We start from the raw sequence: 22,838 nt of genomic DNA on the forward strand, positions 1-22,838 counted from the left end.
TTAGTACTAATTTTTCCCTCACCCGGCTTTGTTTTTGTTATGTTGGGCACCGTTATGTAAAATTATGTGACAAACTGTCGTCAGACTTAAGTTTCAAGAAACTGGCTTAGGGCCTTTGTGTATTCATGAAAAACCTATATTTGAGGCATGCTTAGGCTGAGAGAACAAAATCAGCACAACTGAAGCAATGATTTATTTTGACGGTGATACAATAAATGACAAAACTGTCATTTTGTTGCGGTATACATCGGAATTTTCACAAATTCACTGTGCAGCAATAGTTTGGCGCATCATTGAAAAAGGTGTAAATAATATTATTTTTTGTGCAATTTTTATCAAATAAAGGTTTTTTAAATGCGTAAACAAGGCTGTAATCTGGGCGTAAAACAAAAAAAAGTCGTTTTTGTTTAGCAGAATGCTTAAAATACACCAAATCCCTTGTCGTCGAACACCAACGACACATACTGTTCTTAAATTCCTTCATTGTGCAAAAAAAACATTTCGAGTTCAAATTATCCGTTACTCCAGATTTTGTCCGTCGTAAAGACCACACTCCGTCTTTCGCCTTTTTCCAATATCTTCTTCCAACAGCAAAGTGCCAACTTTTTAGTGTTGTTTCTGGAATGTCACCCCCCTTTGTCGATTGTGATAATTTCCAACTTCAGACCAGGGTCGTCCGTTTTGATTACGTCATAGTGGTTGTTGTTGGTGACGTCATCATATGGCTTCTTCCTGACGTCATTTAATTGTGTGATGTCACCGTTGATAGGTCTCTGTTTATATTTGCATTTCAATATAGAGAGCAGTTTGCCCGACACTTGCTTGATCTTGTTTGGATAAATGCTGTAAAAACATAAATAAGGTTGACGTGGTTATTAGAAGTATCACAAGTGAACTTAAACGCCGGGTCAGTGAGTAAATATCAAATTGTTTTTAACTCTAATAAGAAATGCCGAGCAGCCATTACAGCAATCGCGCTGAACAATTATGAAAATCGTCTATTTCAGTGTTTTACTCGTCAAAGCCATAATTTTTCAGGGTTGCCAGTTTTGCCACAAAATCCTTGGAATTGATTTGCGTTTTGCGAAGCCATTGAAAAACCACACATGTTTTTCCAAGTCTTTCAATTTATTTAATGTCCGGCTTAAGTTATGTCACTTATGTGTTAACAATTTTTAACGTTTTTTATTGTGTTTACCATGACTTTTCCACGTATTTTTTTTTTTTTTTTTTTGAATTAAATTCAATTCATGCATATTATTCATCATTAGGTTGTTGGATGTATAAATTTTCTTTAAAAAGTATTTTTGAGTGTCTTTGAATTATTTTTAATAAAATGTGTGGCAACCCTGTTTGTTGCAACGAGCATTTGAATGCCATCAACCTTTTGCGGCGGGAAGTGTATTGTTTCATTTTCAACACACAACGACGTAAGCAGATATAAGACATCTCATTGTATATTGTGCTGCCTACGTGCTTAAAGCATGTCGCCAAAACCGCAAATAATAAGAACCCGTCGCGATGACTGTGACAGATAGGAAAGGAAAGCGGTCTGCTGCTGCCTTTTGTTTTTTCCGGATTCATTTTTTTGGTAATGCTGTGATTAGAAAATAAACGATCTTCATTCGACAAAAAATGCCTACGACAGCGAAATAAAAAAACGTCAAATTGAAACAAATTTAAATGGGAAAAAACAATATTTTTCGTTTTATATTATAAATTATTTTTCGTTTTCAATTTGTGTTGAAGAACCTATTGCTTCTCTCATATTACATTTTTTCGCATTTTCTAGGAGCCCTTATTCTCATCTAGTTTAGCCTGATTGCAACTCGGCATGGAACATGTATGCAGCAATACGGCTATAATTTCACATTAAAAAAACTAAAAAACACATTAAAACGTACCAGCAAAATATGAGCAGCAGTGCCAATCCTCCAATGGCGGCTGGAATGAGAAGTGACCAAATACTTGCTGGTCGGATGCTTGTCTGGTCGTCCTATAAATGTAATAATGTATCGGGTTAAAAACTTCCGTTTGTTATACACAAGTTCATATTTCTTATCTGGCACATAAAAATCTTGCAACTGGATTTGGTATGTTTTTTTAATAGTTTAAACTCGCATCTTGGACAGCTTGTTTCAGTTTAATTTTAACCCCGCTTCGGTTTGAATTGTATGTTTCCTCAACCTAAAGCCCACTGCTTTGATCAATAGATATAAGACATTTCCTAGATATAAGACATAAAAATGAAACAAGGATGTTCGATTGTTGTTGATATCTAGGTTGAAACGATTAACATGTTTGTAAAATATTTGCAAATTAAAAAAAACTCTAACGGCCAAACGAAAGTATTTACAGTTGACTGAAAACCGAAAAGGTAACGGCAGCACATATGGACCTACCTACGTTCTGTTATCGCAAGAAAAACACGATTGCAATGACGTTAGGTTAATAGCGCCCATAGCTATCCCACTTTCAACGTAAAACAACGTGAAAAACAAGGTGTACGATGATTGATCAGACCGCAAATAGCGTGGTGTTCTATGGAGATAGATGCTATTAACGACAAGTAAAGGGTTTGTTTTGCAATTTGCGTCTTTGCGATGGCAATCGACTTGAAACGTTGCCCCATGCTTGCACGCCACGATATTTGACGAGGAAATGGCCGTTAGGAATGGCACTTCTTTCTAAATAAGGCGCTGTCTGTCACAATTTTAAACTTTTCTAATTATTGGGCTGTGTTGTAACACATTACGAATGTATATCTGTTATTTGTAATTATTGGCCTGTGGTTGTTACACATCATGAAACTACGTGTTTTGTCCCAAATTGCATTGTATGTAGAAAAATGAAATTCCTCTATAACTGGGTGGTTGAATCTTAAAACAATCCGTTAAGTTTTTTTTTGTTTTTTAGTAATATTCGGCTGAACCCTTTAACAGACGTTGGACACGGAGAAGTTAAATAATGACAATTCGTATTTTATCCAGCACAACTTGTACAGTACATTTTGCATGAATCAATTTATAAATAACATAATTGTGGCAAAAATGACGGAATTAGGTTATCCAAAATATATTTTTGACTACTATAAAGATGTAGTTTTACTGTGTAACTGCACAAAAGTTTCGCAAATTGCTAAATCACGGATTGGCAATTTGGACACACTTTTCAACCCAAATAATCGTATTTCTGCTGAAAAAAAGAGACTGCTCGACGAGTTCAGGCGCAGTGCGACTAAATCATATTAAAAAAATCAGGCGACAAAGAGATAACCACTTGTTAAACAAACAGCGATATGAATATACTGCTGCTGCCCGGTATTGTTACAATTGTAAAATTTTTCTTGCGGCAAAATTTTAATAAAGTGCCAACGTTTCGATTACCTATTTGGAAATAGGGCAATATATTGAAGATTGCCCGAATAGGTGGTTTGAACGTTGGACAGTTAATAAAATTTTTCCGAAGAGCAATTTTACAATTAAAACAGCGATATGTGCGTCCAAATATCCCAGGCGACGTATTCTGCGTCATAAACATGATTAACGAATCTCGTCCGAAAGGCAACATGAGCGCTCAGGCTCCCGATGTCACCCTCTTGACACCGACTCATGTTTACGATTGCCATGGGCGTAGCGAAACCGCGGGACGTCTATTATTGTGGCCGTTGTGAAGGGTGACTTTGCCTTGGTAAACACCATGCGGTCGCGTTTTCGGGATGTTTCTCAAGTTCCTCGTATTGTTGTGTATCGTTTTCACTTTTTGTAGCAACTTGATTCGGGACGAGCGTACGTTTTTTTACAGATTTTTAAAAAATCTTGAATGTTTTATATTTATTCGTTTGTTCTTGCGTTATAGCGACTTGAATGGATGAAACACACGATTTTAAAGGGTTAGGTTTTATCGTTTAAATTTCATTATATAATGATAAAAAAAATATATGTTTTAGATTTTAGAATTTTTATTTCAACATGCAGCACGCTTTTCAACATGCAGCACATCCATAGCGCGAAAGAGCGCTACCTTAATGTTTAGCGGTGTTTCATGATTATTTTGGCATGCTGTTTTTAAATTTTTCTATTTATTGTTTAACTTACGAGACTTAGTCTCACATGTTATTTTTATTCAGTTATCCAACATGTTTTATTAGGGAATTATAAAATGTTTATATATATCGCCATCGATTAAACCTACATAGGCTAGTTCAGGTTGACAAAACCCTGCCGGCCTTCTGTTGACATGCATTTTGGGCCAATATTTTCGTTATTTTGCGCACCACAATTTTTTTGGCAGGGGTTCTTAAACTTTTTTTACCACTGACCCCTCATTTTTTTGCTTCGCATGGACAAAGGTAAATAAGAAATTTTTATAGATGACTGCAAAACATTTTTTCGTTTGTCTGGCGTCGCTAGCAAGCATACTGTTATTATGCACTATTTGATGTGGCAGTCAAAATGGTAGCTAAATGTAGTAAAAGCAACGAGCTAGTTTCAAGATTGACAGCGAATATATTACCGTTAAGCCCGATCTAAGCCCCGCGCTGGTCCCAAATGCGCGTTTGTGATTTTAGCGAACCTTTGTTGTGATCATTAATACACGTTGAAACGTTCCACTTTTACAACAAAATGTTTGTCTTGTTCCACATCGACATTGTGTTTAAATAACTTCGTTTTTGGCTTCAATTTTGCTATCTACGTTTCACTGCGTTGTCCAACCTTCATGCATTATTCTCGCACTGCGTGAAAGTACTTTTAATGAAACCCCTGCTTAAAAATCAAGGTTAAAAGTTTAAAGCCGGCTAACAAAACAAGGCTTAAAAACAGCAATATTGTGGTAAATAACATTCCAATCCCAAGAGAACAGAAAGGAAAAGAGCACACATAAACTATATTGACACAAATTCAGACACATTGACTCATTCGGGGCCCATAACTGTGCGGTCACAGACATTTTGTTCCGGGTAATACTCTTTTGTCCCCAAACGGTTAAAATAATTTTACCACTGGTGGAATTGGCCGTTTCACACCACAAATAAGGTCACCTGTTTTATTTTTAAAGCGTAATTTTACTTATTAATGCCGTAACCTTGTTACAGTGGTAACATTTTGTGTTCCATGCCCCCAGCATTGTGGTTTAGCTTGGTGCTTTGACATAATCAAAAGGGTACGATATATTGCGCAATAGACCTTGAACGCCCGGTATCGGTTTATGTGTAGGTCACACAAATCCAATGCCTTTAATGCGGTCAATCTGACTAACATGTCCTTTTACTGATGCGAAAACACGTATTACCACTTTATCAGAGCTGTGGTTTAAAAGGAGCGTTAAAAGAATTGGTGGTTTTTTAAAGGTTTCTAATGATCCTGTTTTTAAAACGTGATTGTCTTTCACTTTTTATGCTGCGATTGTTACGCTTTTTCGTAAATGCTGTATGTGCTGACTCACGATGCATGTTTTGCACACATTCAAACTATGTCTTTTTAGCGGTGAAAGTATGACCTATAGACACCGCGTCATGTGTATTCGCCTTTCGAATTGTTTTCGACGATTCGATGAAAGGTTTCTCAAACTTTAAGCAGCATTCCCACTGTGCAAAGCACTAAGGACGTACACGACGCCACTTCTTTTGAGAATGCCAACTGTCCTGAATAGTGTCTACGACCTTTTAATTCGCTAATCTGTGACGAGGTCTGGCCCCGCTTTGGTCCACCCCCTCTGAGCGAACAAAGTTCCAGAACTACATAAGGAACCTTGCTCATTTAGGGTTAGAAAAAGCGCTACTAGTTTGGTACTATATGGATAATTGTCCTGTGAAAGTCGTTATTTTATAATATGTTATCTTTAGTCAAACAGGTAAAAACGTATTCTATGATTGTGTTAACAATATTTGGTTTTTTAAACACTCCTCACGTTGTATCCGTACTTTGAGCAGTAGACGTGGTAAAATATTGATTGTTGTGTTACCCTCTGCCGCCTTTTCGGAAGTTATAGGTATACCATCACGTCGTTTCCACAGTTACTTGTTGACCAATTCACTAGGCATGGCAAAATTCAAAAATGGCCGTTGATAACAGTCTATGTTTAAATGGCCAGTAAAGTGTGACTCAACTGTGGAAGGCAGTGTTAAAAATAAAAATTACATCGCTTGTGCTATTTTAAACTGTCCTGGTAAAAAACAAACATTAAACTCAACCGCTGTATGTAACTGCTGGAACTTTAAAAGGCACTTTTTCAGCTAAGCCGGCATAATACACGCGCCGTTCCTATTACGCAATGGTTGCCTCGAAAACTGCGTAATAATTGGCTCTTCTGTGACATCACAAATCCCCAATTGTGTCGTTCCCCGGGGCAGTCGTGGGTGGGCCAAAAATCCCGCGTCGATCGATGAATGCTGGCTACTGAGTAACATTTTCGCTGCTTCGCATGGCGACGGTTTTTATTGGTAGAACTTTGCCAAAATTAAGTTGAACCATGGGATTCATTTTTTTGCTGGGTTTGGATGGAAATCGCAATACACATTATATATCTTTGGAGCAAATGGTTGAGCTTGTAGTATGACGCAACAAGAATATCAAAGACCATACAGAAGTAGGTAGTAGCATTCTAAACATTTCGAATAACTCAGAAAAGTGAATAAAGAGTTTTTGGAAGTGTTCAAAATGCTACCTACTTCTGTATGGGCTTTGATATTCTTATTACGACAGTATATATCAATTTGGTTTCATTTTAAACAAACATTGTAATTCGTACCGTTTTAAGCTATTGTCATTCTCAATATAATTTAAAAGCGGCGAGGATTATTATTTGGCTGGCTTACTTTTAGTATGTTGGCAATTCCAGTGCAATATCAAACCTACAATAGCTCTGCTAATTTATTTAGACAAGTGATGTGCTATTATTCGTTTCGGCTATGTTCTGTACGCTTTGCTCAGCCAGAATCAACATTTCGAAGTATCCAAGCGAAATAATAACGTTTACCACTATACAACATAAAAGACTCTCTCTCGCCGATTACAGGAGATGCAAGCCTTTATGTGGTTGAACGCCCCTTAAAAAACTCGATTCCACGAAACGCCGGCACAAGAATCGGGCCGTAATTGTACGAACAACTTGCTTTTCGATTTGTTTCCGAGCACAGGAAATTGATTTGGTGTGGTTCATTTATCTTGACGACGAAATCGCAGCGTGGTTGCTTATAGTTGGCGAGCTAAGGCACCACTATGGCGCCAGGTTTGTTTGACTATGCGTTGTAGCGAAATATTGGGTAAACTTTTCTAAATTTCGTGCTTTTTTTTACAGTATCTAAACAGTTTCAGATTTTTAGCGCAAAATTGCACTATTTAAGCTGTTGTTTGTGACGCTGGGCTTAACAAACCAACTACATAACGAAACATTTTTTGACCACACAGCTTCAAGAAAGGTTTCTATCGACAACAAAATAAAAAAATCCATTTTCACCCTTTTTTATACCCCCAAAATACATTTTTACCCTTTTTTATACCCCAAAAATCCATTTTCCCCTTTTTTTATACCTTAAAAATCCATTTTCACCCTTTAAGTTGCACGTCTCTTGAAAAGAAGCACTTCTCTCTCTTACTGCGAAGTCGGACTCTAATCAGGTGTAAAAACCTAAATAAACTCGGCGCTTTTGACCGGCACTGGCAGATGTTCAGCGAATTAGTGCGTACTTGATTGAGGATAAGGCCTAAACCTTTGAACCCCGAGTAGGCTCTTTTCAGCTTAAGCTTTGTAGAGCGACACGGCCTAAACCGACTTAGTGCCCAAAAACTGAGTTATTTGATTTCAGGTGGTTATACGCCTTGTCAAATTTATTGCTTTTACAGATAGAGTTGTAATTTAGGCAGTTATATGCCAAACAAAGTTGCAATTTCCGAAAATCACATTTTTTATACCGTAAAGCGTCTGATTCTCAAAAAAAAATTGTTAAATTTTCCTTTCCTTATCTAAATATTCATTCACCGGGATTTTTTAAATATGATTAAATATAGCTATTTGATTCTCACAGCAGAATAATCGAATGATATTCACTCGATTTAAGATGTACTGACGATGCCTTTTCTGGCGAAGTATATATATATATTTTAATATATTGTCTGACCTGAATTGCTAGCTTTTCTAGATTATTCCGCTGGTACTGACCAGGAATTAAGGTCGACATTTATCTTGCAAGGGTCAAGGTGATTTCCATTATCACATATTCAGCGCAACACTATTTAATTCTCCTTATAATTAAGAAATCCTCCCCTATGTTACTTTGAATATCCGTACTTTTTTGGAAAAAAACACATCAAGTAACGACCCCGCCGAATAATTTCCCTCATCCCAGTATTTGCGTCGAGTATTTTCTGACGAATGCCAAGAAAACGCAGCCGTTATTTGCGTACGAATTGATTGAGGTTCGCCTAAGCGCGCATTCAAGTGCCACTTAGCCCTGTCTGTCAGGGCATCGATAGACAGACTTACGGTCACCTGTTGTTGGTACCGCAGTCTAACCTCGTTCCTGCTTACTGTTGACGACGAATTAGCCCAGCTAGCGCGGGGATTCTCAAACTGGGGTCCATATAGAAAAAAGAAATAAAACTAAAACGCACTGAACGTATTAGACTCCACTTCACTTTGACCTTTTGTAAACCGAAATCAGCGGATTTCCGAAGTCTATTTGTATTGTTGCGTCAATTTATGACGTCATCTCTCAAAACTTCATGCTTATGTCAAGGTTCCGCGGTAAAAAAAGTTCAAGAAACCCGGAGCGGCACGGTTTATGATTTTTTCGGCGTCATTTGCTAGAAATTGGTAAAAAAATAAAATCAAACGAGTGAGGTTTACTGTTTAAACCCGTTAAACACTTCGCTTGCTAAACTGCCGCTGCCCATTATTGACCGTTTTTTATATGCTTTTGCGATTTTCAACCTCGCTTTTGCTAATTGTTGACCACGTAATAGTCCAGCTAGCTCAGGGGTTTTAAACTGGGGTCCATGGACCCCTTGGGGGTCTGTGAAGGCCTAATTGAAATGTTAGTGTATATTTAAGAAGTAATCTTTTTTTCAAAGAAAAGAGAACTAAAAATAAAACGTTCTGCACTGAATGTATTAGACTCCACTTTTTGCATTTTTTTGACCGAAATCTGCGGATTTCTGAAGTCTATTTGTATTGTGGCGTTAATTTATGACGTCATCTCTGAAAATTGCATGCCTACATTGGTCCACGCGAAGCAAAAAAAAATTAAGGGTCAGCGGTAAAAAAAAGTTCTTGAACCTCTGAACTAGCGGCACAGTTGTTAATTTTTTGGGGGTCATTTTGTTAGAAATTAATGGAAAATCCGAACTGTCGGGAAGGTGGGAGGTTTAACTCGTCAAACATTACTCTTGTTAAACCCCCGTTGTACCTATAATTGACCGTGTTTGTATTCTTGCGATTGATTGGCGGTTATTTATGCTTTCACCATTGGGTATACCCTTTCTGTTCCAGCTATCAGCACCACTGTTTGTTTTTTGGGGGATCATTTGTGAGAAATTGATGAAAACTTCGTGGGAGGTTTACTGTTTAACCCGTCAAACATTTCACTTGTTGAGCCCCCGCTGCCACTAATTGACCGTCTTTTGTATGCTTACGATTGATTTGCGGTGATACATTGCTTTGCCTTTCAAATTGATGTTGTAAATAATATTTTTTCACTGAACGTACCACTTTTTGTGGACTGCATTTTAAATCGTTTTGAAATGATTGAAACAGCATCTACACTTGATTTTTTTCTGTGTTTTCAGTTTGTTTGTCCTTTGACTTAATTTTTTTAGTATTTTTTTATTCAACTATCAACAGGTCTGCTTTCACCCCGCGATTTAAAAAAAAGGTACATAACAGCACATACGGACTTAGAATATTGGCGCATATATAGCAAGCTGCAACGAGCTGGCTATCTGTTATTTTTCAATCATTGGCCCTTAATCTCAGGCAATTTCGGCTTCTCTTGGTTTTACCTACGCGATGGAATATCTTGCGCACGCAGATCCGAAATAGCAAGGCGTGAAATAAACAGAGGTTCGCTTTCGAACGTTATAGTTGCCAAAGGACCTGACCAACCTTGTGGGCGAAGATATGTAGGTAATCACCGAAACGATGGGACGCACGACTTGTCACTGTTTTGGGTTCTGTTTTGACAAGGGTGATCCTATGGGTATACACTTACACTTAGTTTGCGCAAAAGCCGCACGTGTGAAAGGTGTTTACTTGGTAATGTGAAAAACACCAGCTTCATTTTTTGTGACACGGGTTTTGACCTTTATAAAATGATGAAATAAATCGCTAATGTCATATTATAATGAAAGTTCGTATGAAACGTCTTATTCAACATGTAGTCGGTTCACTAGACCATTTTGGCTTTGCAATTCATTATGGAGCGCTAATATCTGTAGTAGTGTTTAGACGGTAAGGAATGCCGGTTTAAAGTGTCTTTTTTAGTAGAAAACGAATCTATTTTAATGAAATTGCTTCTGCGCTGTACTATAGTTCTTAGAAAAGCAGGGTTTTATCGCATTTCGTTTTTGTGGTTTTCAATCTTCCTGGCTTATATTTTTCGTCGCACAATTGAACGCGCCGCAGTGAAAAAGCGCTTTTCCCGCGTCGTTCATGAATTATGCACACATGTAAGTTCTTAATGAGAAAAGCCGCCCATTAAATCAACTTAATTACGCCTTTCAGGAAACTTGTGCTTTTGCTTGCTAAAATCTTAAAAAAATGTGACTATTCTTTTCAAGGAATTATAGACTGCCTTCTGAGTAACTTTTTATTCAAGTGATCAAAATCTAAATGAGACACTTTAAAAACTTTTTTCGTTTTGTATTGCAACTTGTTAGCTCACCAATGCGAAACAACACAAAATCAAGCCAACACCTGAAAAAATGTATTAACTCGCTTACCGTGGGCGCTGGACGTCCTCTATAACTAAGACGGAGTTCATTTTTGTTTTCTTCGCTCGGATTTGTTTCGTTTGAGCTGCGACAAAAAATAGGTCATATTGGCCAATCTCACTGCAACACAACGAAAGTCAGTCGCTCTAGTATTACCAAATGAATGATTCGCCGTAGCTTATTATTTGCAATCAACCGGTAAGGCACAGGACTACCAACGCAAAGCGATTGGCAAAATTAGGCCATTGGGAGGAGCTTTAAATAGTGTGTACATTGCGGTTTACCATTTGTGTGTAAACTGCGGTAGGCCGAATTCGTAGACAGGTCGTGCGGGTTTATTGCAGGTTATAAATCCTATCCGTGTTGGCAAACGTTGAATATATGAAGTTAGCCAGCACACGATGTCAGCACAAAATATTATACCAGAATAAATGTATATATTTAATGGTGAAAATAACGGCCCAAATAGACGTTAAAAGCGACATGCTTTATTGTTCTAACGTTTCGGCAAATTCTAATGCCATCATCAGTTTGGGCCGTTATTTTCACCATTAAACTTATGAACAGATCCGTATATAGTGTTCCAAATGTATATATGTTAAAGACATTGTGTATTGGCGAGCTCAAGGTCTTTCATATACACACTTCTTTGTTTTGGCTTATAGTTTATTGAACGGATAAATTGTGGATAATTTAGCAGCTTTAAAAAATCCTGCTTTTTGTTGCTCATAGACCATCCGATGTGTCTAAATGCTAAACTTTACACATATTCCTAGCGGGTTTTTATAATTCTACAAACCACATTATTTCGTGGAAACCTAAATTTTTGCTCACGTATTAATTTTATTCGTAATCTTATTCTGTTTGGCTTCATTAGTACAAATAGCAACTCTCTAATTTAGTAAACCTAATTGCAACTTAGTGTTAATTTTTTTTTTAAATAATTTATCAATTCCTGGAAATCAAATTTCGAAGAAAGAACCAAAGTTATTAAACTACAGACAACTGAAAAGGCGACAGATTTCGGTATCGCAGCAGACTACAGTTACCTGTTAACCAAATATAACCCCCGAATAGTTCTTATTTCGTTATCCAAAGCCTACCTGGTGCGATTTCCTGTGACTTGACTTAGCGCAAGCAGCGCTGCCACAATTGCTGTGCGTCGCATCCTTTTCAACCTAAGACTGACTTCAATTTCGTTTCTCGCTCGAACGAGAGAGAATCTCGTTTGCGTCCCCTTTTTCCTTTTTTTTTCTTTTTGTTTTTCTTCTCTCGTCGCGTTTTGCGCCGTGAAACTGGAACTTGAAACTGGAACCGCAAAATTCTTTTTAAACACCCTTTCTGACGTATGTTTGGCCCCCTTGGAATGCTGTTTGGCCTCCTGTGGGCACAAAGAAAGTGTTTTTGCGCCCTTGACCTTGATTTTAAACAGCACTTGTTGTTTTGTTGTTGTCTGACCTGAAATGTACAGTTCATGAAACGCTATATTAGAGGAATATCCGCAACTTTGTTGTCGAATAGTTGGTGGATGTTTAACGTAGCGGCTGGCGCAACTTTGTTGTCGAATAGTTGGTGGATGTTTAACGTAGCGGCTGGCATCATTTTTTCAAGAAAGGTCGTTTTTCATAAAAGAGTGATTTTTTTTCAGTTAAATTTTTTTTTACCCTGCTAAGGGTTTTAGACAACTTTAATCCACTCAAAGTTTTTTTACGGATGTGTTTGTCGCGATCGCGAGTTTCTTAACCAATCCAGCTGCATTTTGGTTTCGATTTACAGTAATCCGACTCCCGAGAAACGGTGGTCAGTGTCTAGCCGCTAACCTTGCAACTATTTCGTGCTTGGGTAAAATTCAATTAGGCAAATCGGCCCAATGCTTTTCGCTGGTGCCTGACGCTTACTACGATTAAACAGTTGCGTCATAAATGGTCGCTTAATCCGGAACTATATACTGTGAGATTTCCGGTTGCCTGATTGCCATCGTAACACAGACACCACGTTTACAGGCAGCATACTCGCCTTCCCTTTAAAACCCTTTTAATCTTAAAGGAGAAATGTCCTGTCTTAGTCATGGTTGCGTTTAACAAGGCCTGTGTTTAATTGTATTTCCTTGATGGTAATCATTACTTTGATGTCTGCGCTGGCAATCCGAATGTTTTTTCGTCGAACAGGTTTATTTTATGTTATAGCACACGAGTCGGGAACCTATGACTGTTTAATTACGCCATATGGCTCTTGATGATGCCATCTTGTTTATAAATCTAAGCTATATCTTTTCTTATCATGACTTGAATAAAACTGCAAGCGACCATGACCATTTTTAAACTGTATTTCTTTAATTTAAAACTATGGTCGAATAACATTTTTTTGTGCTTCGCCCCAATCCTATTTGTCTTTTCGTGGCTCTCAACCGATTTGAAGAAATCTTTTTGCATCCTAAAGGCCATTTTCGTACCATGACACTCCATAATCAAAGTTTTTTGCGCTTACTATGTATGTTGGCATTTTTAACGTCCTATTTAAAAAAAATACTATTTTTGCCAACCTAAACAATTGTTAAAAAATGCACTACGGTTCTCATTGAAATACAACCAAAAATGTTCGGGTTTTGTGTCTCCTTTAGCTGAAAAGGTTGCCGACCGATATTATATCAGACCACATCAGTGTTTACCTCTAAATGTTTTTGCAGGATGTGACGTTCGACGAAACTCAGAAGTCGATTTCGGCCACATTCAACACTCGTGAGCAAGCACAAGCCTTCCTGGAGAAATACAACAGGTCAGGAGATTTACAGTTGTGTCATTTACGTTTAAACTTGAAAAAAACATTCACTTGATTGGCGAGCATGCACTTATAATGCGATTTCCCATAACACTAAAAGTGTGTTAATTAGGGAATGAGGTAAATCCGCAGCGATTATAATTACGATCTATTGTTTTCTTGGTTTTCTTGATCTAAATTGTTGATATGAACAGCTTACGACTGTTTGCACTAATCTACTGTATCGGATTTAGTTATGAATAGCATTGTTTATGTGCTTTCACGTTGACGAAAGAGTATCATACGCGAAATAACACTTGAACTAAAGTTTATTCTGTTGAGCTTCCACTGTTTGTATGAACCTTTTTTTACTTGATTAATTAAAGGGTTGATTTTTTGTCTAAACGATCCTTAATCAAATCATCGGGTAATGTATAGTTTGATGTGCATTGCGATAAGCCGTAATTGACCAGAATCGGCCTACAATCGGACTTTCCAAAGTTAGACTCTGAACCGCACGATTCTTCTCCCCTCCGGACAAATTGGCCGCAAATCATCAGCTTTAGATTTTACTCCCTCAATCTGGCCGTTTTAGACTCAGGGCCGCATCATAAGGCGGACCATGTGCAGTCTAGTCCAGTGCTTTTTAACCGCGTGTATTGTACACCCCAGGGTGTACCAGAATTGTTAAAGGGTGTACCACATTGATGGGATGTACCACATACCGCTATAACATAAGCCTATTGCGAACTCTGGAGTGTACAAGTTTTTCAGTAAACGTAAAAGTGTGTACTGTTCCGAAAACGGTTGACAAGTACTGGTCTAGCGTTTGTTTTTTGTATTTTTTTTAAGTGGCCCATGTTTGACTTTCGCTCCGTTTAAGAAACACTTGAACTAGTCGAATTGACAAAAGTATCCAAAAAAATAGGACCCAATGTATTGAACCTACCGGTAAAACAGGCCAGTTAGATCGTATCACTTTCGCCATAGCCTTGCCCAGTTTTGCAATCTGATATTTCGATTTAAATGGCAACTACGCGCATTCAATTTCGCTTCGGCAGCGCTATTTACGAACGACGGGTAACCTTCTATATATGTTTATCCTTTAATGGGTCGGTCAAGTATGGTAAAACGTGCTTCTATGCATTACCGAATCTCCTATATATAGTTCAGGTTACAGGGTCAAGTGGCCTTTAGACGAAATTAAATTCTCTGAAGTTAATTTCCATTGCCAGGATTTTGCAGGGTATTTGACTGGTTGTGTTACACACCACGAATTAAGTCACTTTTGTTATGCTTAGCCGGCTATATCGATTGCATGCCTCTGGGGGGCTTGTATTAATTAGGCCAGTTTATCTTAATTCCCAAGTCACCTGGTTGTTATTGACTGACAGCAAGTTGCCGAGTTTGAAATAAATAAAAATTAGTGATTCGCTGTCTAGAACGCCATCGTTTTTTTGAGATTTTGTCTGTACAAAAACGAATTACTAAATATTTACGATAGGCAGAACAGAATCAATACCGATTGTGTCTCATTATGCCTTTGTTGCGTTAATTTTGCGGTCACAAAAAAAACAATAAAAATTGGAATTGTTGGCTTCTTGGTAATCAATTTAAAACGAGCAATTTTTTTAGAAGGCAGCTAGAAATGTCTTACTTGATTACGATTTTAATTTAAATTTTGAAAATCTATAGTTGTTTAAAAATGTTTATCAGTTCATCGATTTTGTTCTTTTTTTTCTCTATGTGATTTCTGCTGTTGTGGGATTTTATAAAATTCACGACAGGAATTTGAATCGTTAGCTTTTTTCCAAATGTTTAAAAAAATGACTTTCAAAACAATAGAAAGAATATGTAACTCAATATTTGTACGACGTAAACTTATATACTTATTTATACATTTGTATATATATTGTGTGGTATATTGGAAAAAAATATTCTTAAACAGTGTCAAATCGATTGTCTCTGTTCCCTTATTCTGAGAACGCTATTTTTGCGGTTGCACCGTTTCATAATGTATAACAAAAAATAGAAATCTCGTTCGTTTGAATTCCGCAAATCGATTTGGACGCTCGTCGTTGCAATAGCGCATTGCAGTGCGCCCAAACCCGACATTGAATTTGGCTGTAATGAAATATGCATGCGGTCTTGGAACCCGTCCGACCGCCAAATCTGTGCGTCGCCGAAATCTCGCACTGAAGAGAATGGCCTTTTGCCCCAACTATAAGACCCTTTCCAAGACGCACCTAACAACTTTGGGCTTTCCATCTGAAAAGGCTTAATTGCCTTCTGACTCCTTGCCGTTTATTAGTGGCTTCACAGCTAATAAAAGTAGCGGCATGCTTTTAGTATAGCCGCAACCTATGGCAGAATGCTGGCGACTTGGCGACTATATGTCGACCGCAGAATCAGCCAGAAAACCGAAGAAATTGTTGAAAAAAATAAATTCTGGCACAGTCTATACATTCGTTAGGCGAACACAGCATTAGACTTTAGAGACTAGGCAAAAAACGAAGATGTTTAGCCCAAAATGTTTGTCACCAAAATGCTAACAAGGTCCTGCCAGCCTGGCCGCAACTCTATGAGAAAAGGTGTTTTTGCTCTTTACGACGCAAGCAATGCGCTACAACACCTTGATTTCGGGAATTCTAGCGCCCCGCTGACGGACGGCTGTGTGTCGCCCAAGCCCATTTTCGTTTTTTAGGAAATACGATACAACCAATTAAAAACCGCAAGATGTCTACGTTGTTGTTTGACGAGCGCCATGTTGACAACTGTCTCGTTCTGAGATTTTTAACTGGACGCGAAAAGTGTCTTTTAGGGTCGCTAAATTTGCGAGACAGCAAGTACAAACTTTACCACTTAAGGCTATTCATTTAACTTGTTTGGGTGGTCTTCTGTTTTCATAAAATTTGACTCGTGCATTTCCTCTCAGAAAAAAAACTCATTTTTAGTTTAGTGCCAAGCTTGCTTCTTTCAATTGCTGCTGAAGTTTATTTTCTTTCATGGTGGCAGTTAAGCCTTCAAGCCAGGTCGCTCGTGTTGTTTTTACGAAAACTCTCGTTACCGTCCCAGAAAACTCGGCAGTTCTGTTTATTTAGGTTGTCGTTTGCGAGGACATTGTTTTCGTTCGCAAAACTTGTCTCTTGAGAAAACAAATAGTTTGGTCAGTTTACGTGTTACACCAAAATTTCAGGATCCCTACTTAACAGCCTGTCGGATGCCAAGCGCTACACGAAACGTCTTACAACTGTATTAATATATAGGAAAACCGTAAATAAACAATAAAAATAGCAAAACATTACAAAGCGGCTAACGTCTAAAGGGGCAGAAACGTAAATTGCGCAAGTCTCCAAAATCGTATCCAAGTTCTTCCAAAACCCGACTGAACTCATGTCGCCCAAAACTTGCGTTACCATTATAGTTTACAATTAAATGACTAGCAGAAGACTCTGGTTGATACAAAGCGACTCGGATAGTGGGAATTTTAATGTTTGTCATGTAAACTTTCTAAATTGGCGAAGAAAACAGTAAATGCATGGAGTTCCCCGGTATCTGTAAACATGGTGTTCGAGACGTCACTGGGATAAGTGGATGTTTGCATACGTCATTAGTGACTTCACTTCTATCGCTGATACCTGCGAGCTGTTTTTTTATTGAAAGAATCCAAAAAACAAGACGTTGTTTAATTCAGCTCTACATTTGTTTGAAAGAAATTGCAAGAGTTTTTTTTGTCCCTTCAAAATAAAGCATACGATCGATCAAGGCAAAAATGATTGCGTTACCTAGACTATTAAAACTGTTTTATGGCACCAAACTGCCCAAATAACATTTTAAATTTACAATTAAAAGTATTTACAACGCTACCATGATCCATATATAAGCTATTGCTGCCAGGCATAATATCAAATTTGTAGAGCTCTTCTGGCTAATGTAATTTTTATTCCGACGTTTCGACGTCCTATACAGGTCGTCTTCATCAGGGTAAATAACACTGAATGCGACTAGTACAGTGCACGATAAACAAAGGAAAAAAAGAAAAAAAAGAATGGATTCCATTCTCCATCAATGTTATCATAAATGTTTTCGTTATGCTCGAAATGAATAAAGTGTCAAAGTTTTCTCGGCCCACACGCCAGAGTTTTTGTTGCCTAATCTTCGGGTTTAATGCTGGTACGACAAGACAGAACAGCTGTATTTATCCAAAAACATTTTCCCTAACATCTACAGCTAAAATACGGGTCAGCTTGAAAAGAGGCAATTTATGCACGGGTTTGTTATTTGTTACAAAAATCTGCGGTTGTGTGTGGGAAAAAAGCTCTCTTGTGATTGCAAAGTTATTCAATGTTGCAATATCCCGTTTTGCGGCTGATTAATTGATCCCAACTTTGCTAAAATTGCTCTCAGACTGCTTGGGAACTTCCGCACTTAACTTTGTTTTTCCATCAGCAACTTTACCTTAGTTCAATTGCAGCGGCATGTGCTCTTTTCGCAATTGTCACATCACAAAAATCACCGTTTTATTAAAGTATAATACACCACCGTTTTATTAAAGTATATTACAATGACATAATTCGATGGAAATGTGCGATTTCGTGTTTCTCATGTAATCTACCCACATCTGCATATAGTAGGTTGCCACTTGTCAGAGCTCAAATTGAATTCCCCATGGTGTAGTTACAATTAGCATAACTAGACATGTACACTTAGGTTCATTGTGTTTTCACGTTAATTGCTTTTTCGATAAGTTTAAGCCAACCTTCATGCTGGATTAGAATGCCGCTGATACCGAATATGTAAATCAGGGGACACTGTTCAACGACAATTAGTTTTGCAATGTTGACAAGTTTCCCCACAACTTTTCTTAACGTGTTTTATCTTGTCTAAGTTTCCTAAATTCGTCGAATGACGGTGTACCCTAGTTTCCAGGTTAAGAATTAGACAAATGCGGCTAGTCGGCTGTCAAAAATAAATATTGGTAATACCGAGTGTCTGTCTGCATTTATCCAAGGACGCTCGCCAGCCAACGGCTAGTCTTGCCGTAACAGGATGTCTCATTCCCTGTCATAACAGTTGTTGTTTCAGACTGCTTATTTAACAGGTAGATCCCGTTTAAATGTAATTAACTTGATATTCCCCCAGTATAAAACCGTTTCAAAAAGTGTTCCTAGTGTTTCGCATCTGCAAATTATTTTTTCCCAGCTTTATAACCTTTCTGTCGCACATTCAGTTACAGCGTGTGTGACTCATATTTTGTATTATCAAAGTGGATTTTTTGGCCTTTAGAATCGCTGGTTAAAATGGGATCGCGATGACTTTTTACCCCGGGAAGTTAAACTGTAAAACCACGTCATTTCAGTCTTTTGTAAATTGTGACATTTTTTCCTAAAATTCTAAGAATGTCTTTGAGTTGATTTGCATATTGAAACTTCTTTAAAAAAACTTTATTTTACTTAATAGTCTTTGGTTTGATTTTATTTGCAGCTTCGGGTTTTGTGTTGGAAAGCCCCGTTTAAACGTTTTGTCATTGTGTTGACCATGCCATTTATACTGTTTTGTTTTCAAATTCTATTCTTTTAAAATCCTTCAATTCTATTTGAAAACTAGTTGAATGCATTTTTTTTTTCAAAAAAGTGTCTGGCAACCGTACAGCTCTGCATCATATGTTTTTCCAAATATTTTCTCCCACAATCTTATATTTCTTCCACCATCCGCCCCAGAATTGACCTATGGCTGGCATCTAGATCGGTTTTCTAACGATTGTTTTATCCCTTCCTAGGATTACCCTACTTTGGCAGAGCGCTTATCATTTTGCTGCAAGACCCACTCCGCAATGTTAACAGATCGTTGCAAGTCCCCAATAGGCCATTTCGAGGCGAAGGTCACAGTGCAGTCGGCAGCTGTGAATTGCCTATAGGTCAGAGGGTTGGATATACGTTCTATGTTGTGCGTTCAACCACACAGCTCAATACAGTTGGCAGAAAGCTATATTTGGCTGGAAATGGAAAAGGCTGATTTTCGCACGCGACCTGCCAGTACTTTCGACATGGGACGTACAGTTGCTCGCATTTCATCTCACCAAAGGATAACTGTGATTCACTTTTCCTGTTTGAAGTTCATGCGCAAAGACGATATGGCCCGTAATATTGCAAGGCGTTTTTCCTGCGGACGTGACACATCTGGAACACATTCAAAAATATCGAACATTTTGATCCTTTGGTCATGTGTTAGACCAGTGGTTCTTAACCTTTTTTTTTTTGCTGCACCCCTTTTAATTCACTAACCAGTTCTCGCACCCCTTTCAAATCACCAACCTTTTCTCGTACCTCCTTCTAGAATTGCTTAAATAACAAAACCATTGTAATATAATTTCTATACAATTAACTGATAACACAATACCAAAATGTGAGTTAGGTTCACACTTAATTGAACAAATAAATACTTTACAGTAATTCATTTTCTTTATCTGATTCAGTATCCCCACACCCCCTTGGAACAGTTGTCTAACCCCTGGTCAAGAAACCCTGTGTTAGACTGTCCGCGTTTTTATCCAACTTTTCGCTTGCTGCAGACCTTCACATACCAGGATGCTAAATCTCTACCGAAAAAAAAATAAATCAAATCAATATTTCAAAGAATTTTTAAAGGCACTTTTCTTGCACCTGCGTATGATTTTCTGTGTAGTAGTGGGCTTTAGAAAGCTGTAGCCTCGATTTTTCGGATTGTCTGGCTATTATGGGATGCTTATCTGTTTTTTTCGCGCCACGTGGTTTACAGCTTGGTCAATGTTGTTTTTTATTCATTTATTGTTTGTCTGGTTGATAATATATTTTTCTCCTATAGTTGCAATTATATTTCCTTGATTAAAATTGCCCTAATAGGTGGTCGAAACGTTGGTACTTCAATAAAATTTGCTGAAAGAACAATTTTACCATTGAATATTTTAAATATGCTTTTTTTTAAGCATATTTTTTTTTTAAGTATTTGGCGTTAAAATGCGCCATAACCAATACAAAATGAAGGTAACCTTTTTAAAAGTAATAAATCAGCGTCGTAATGACTAGGTTTTCGTCAAACTACCGCTCAGTGCGAATTTCTCAAAATCCTAATTTCAAGTTTAAATTCTAAAGCGTGAATTTTTTCCGACGATTCTATATTTACCCGAGCTACTGCTTGGTAATGTGATAAAGCTGCGAAACGCCTCATTCTTGAACTTCACCCTTTTCTGGATTAAAGGATCAGGAAATCGCAAGGCGTGGAGAACAGAGTCGCTGGAAAGCGATAAATGTGCCCCTGGTTCTATAAATATAAAAGGCTTTCCACTGAAAAGGCAACTACACCCACATATTCACAGCTGTCTTATGCATTCCAGTAGCTAATGACGCCTGACCGAAATACTAACACTATAATCCCAATTTCCAGGAATGTAGATATGTTATACTAGGTTTTAGTATTTATCCTAGCTCCTACTTGTATTAAACGACAAATTAAAATGTATAATATGTGTGTGTAAACTTTACAAAGAATTTGCCAAAGTCAAATTATATTTGATAGAAATGTGTCTTAATATCCGCGTGTACCATCAGGTATAGCGATAAAAAAATGAAAAAATGAGGGGTAGCTTTCATCTCATTTTTTGTTGCATTCATTTAGTTTGACATACTGATGATAAGTTGTCCTAAAGCAGGGGTGGGCAACGTGCGGCCCTTCACCTTGAATTGTTTTGCAACAATTACACTTGTCTGGTACGTTCGAGGTGTAACAGACTTTTGCCGCGCATATTGACTGAGATGCTATGTTTAACACTGGTTTTGAATTAAGGCTGTTAATTAAATTGTACTGAGATCCGTACGAGAAAAGCTTCATTGGAATTGCAAGAAGTTATTTTCGAATCCACAAGTAGACAGCACTGACAAAACTGCCGTAGTTGCAGCCTAGTAGCTCATTAGTTTTTCTAGTAAAAGCTGAAAATATGAATTAGTGTTTATTTCATGTGCGGCCCTCCTGTTAGCATTACATTTGCTAACTGTCCCTTGTGTTAAAAAGGTTGCCCACCCCTGTCCTAAAGCTTTACGATTTCAACTAATTTGTTATATTTCTTGTCTTATATTTTAATATAAAAAAAGCTTGCAATTATTTTTTTAGGTACATGTTGGATCTGTCTTACATCACTGTAAAAATTGTGGAATGACTTCGCCCAGTAAGTATGGCAACTCGAAGACAGAAAAAGGGTGCATTTTCGTCGCTTTTTTGTTTACTGTTACTTTTTTTATTTATCAAAATTCACAACCGCCTGTTTTAGTCGATGGTCGTCAAACTCCATTTACCCGGAAAAAATTAAAACACGCGTGGCACTTATAAAAGTATATCGATCAATCTAATATAATCGTAATTCAAACTTGTTAAGCGCCAAGGCAATTGAGGATTTTTCAATATTATTTTTAGTTAAATAATGGATTTTATATTGAAGCCGTGTATGCCTAATTCATATAGAAGAATTTCCGAAGCAACCCAGGGGTTTTGCAGGGGTGCAGGGTTTTTTAAACTGGGGTCCATGAACTAGTTTTAGGGGTCCGACTGTTTTTGGTTGGTCTTTCCGAATACTTACGGTAATTTTTTTAAGTGTTCTGTTCTCGTTAATCAAATTGGCCGATCCTATAATTACAATATACGAATGTTGATGTAAGGTTTAAAAGTAATTTGTTTTTGACACATGTCTTGCGTTTTAGTGATGTCCGCGTTATTGGAATCTCATCCACGGTCTACTGCAAAAGCCACACTGCAACTTGTTTGACTCGTTCTGCGAACTGAACTCTGACTTTTATTGCTTTAGTGTATTTCTACCATCAGCATGTTGTTGTGTGACAGGTTGAATACCGAAATATGATTTTTGTGCATATGGACATTACAAAATGCATATCGTAACTTACAAGAGACAACTGTGTGTCCCCGACAATGCAGCCATTAAAACACGGCGTTTTTTGTGCTTTTGAAACAAAATTCGGTCCGGGTTTGCCCTGGCCAAACGACAAGACGTAACAGTTTCTGGGTACATGCTAATTTTGCGATAATATCTAAGTACGTTTTTTCTAGTACACTGAATTTTTCTGTCGATCGACAGATTCGGTGAGTCTGCGATGGCTTTCGGTGTAC

At 37.7% G+C, this 22,838-nt stretch overlaps 2 protein-coding genes across 2 annotated transcripts in view; one reads left to right on the top strand and one right to left on the bottom strand.

Moving 5' to 3' along the window:
- LOC146157439 (uncharacterized) overlaps nucleotides 1–21,876 on the top strand; it is a 33,653-nt gene extending 11,777 nt beyond the window's left edge. Inside the window, exons 14-15 of the mRNA XM_083388211.1 lie at nucleotides 13,615–13,703; nucleotides 21,831–21,876. Coding sequence (XP_083244337.1) covers nucleotides 13,615–13,703; nucleotides 21,831–21,876 — 135 coding nt within the window. The remainder of the gene's footprint in view (nucleotides 1–13,614; nucleotides 13,704–21,830) is intronic.
- On the bottom strand, nucleotides 390–12,098 carry LOC146157440 (uncharacterized). Its single transcript, XM_083388334.1, has 4 exons — nucleotides 12,032–12,098; nucleotides 10,938–11,013; nucleotides 1,905–1,996; nucleotides 390–843 (listed from the first exon to the last, which is right to left on the bottom strand). Exons 1-4 carry the CDS (start codon nucleotides 12,094–12,096, stop codon nucleotides 627–629), a joined length of 450 nt encoding a protein of 149 aa, XP_083244460.1. The 5' UTR covers nucleotides 12,097–12,098; the 3' UTR covers nucleotides 390–626.
- Nucleotides 21,877–22,838: the final 962 nt, after the last annotated feature.

Source organism: Ascidiella aspersa, chromosome 4, assembly GCF_963924565.1.
Source record: "Ascidiella aspersa chromosome 4, kaAscAspe10.2, whole genome shotgun sequence".
In the NCBI taxonomy this organism is placed as follows: Eukaryota; Metazoa; Chordata; class Ascidiacea; order Phlebobranchia; family Ascidiidae; genus Ascidiella; species Ascidiella aspersa.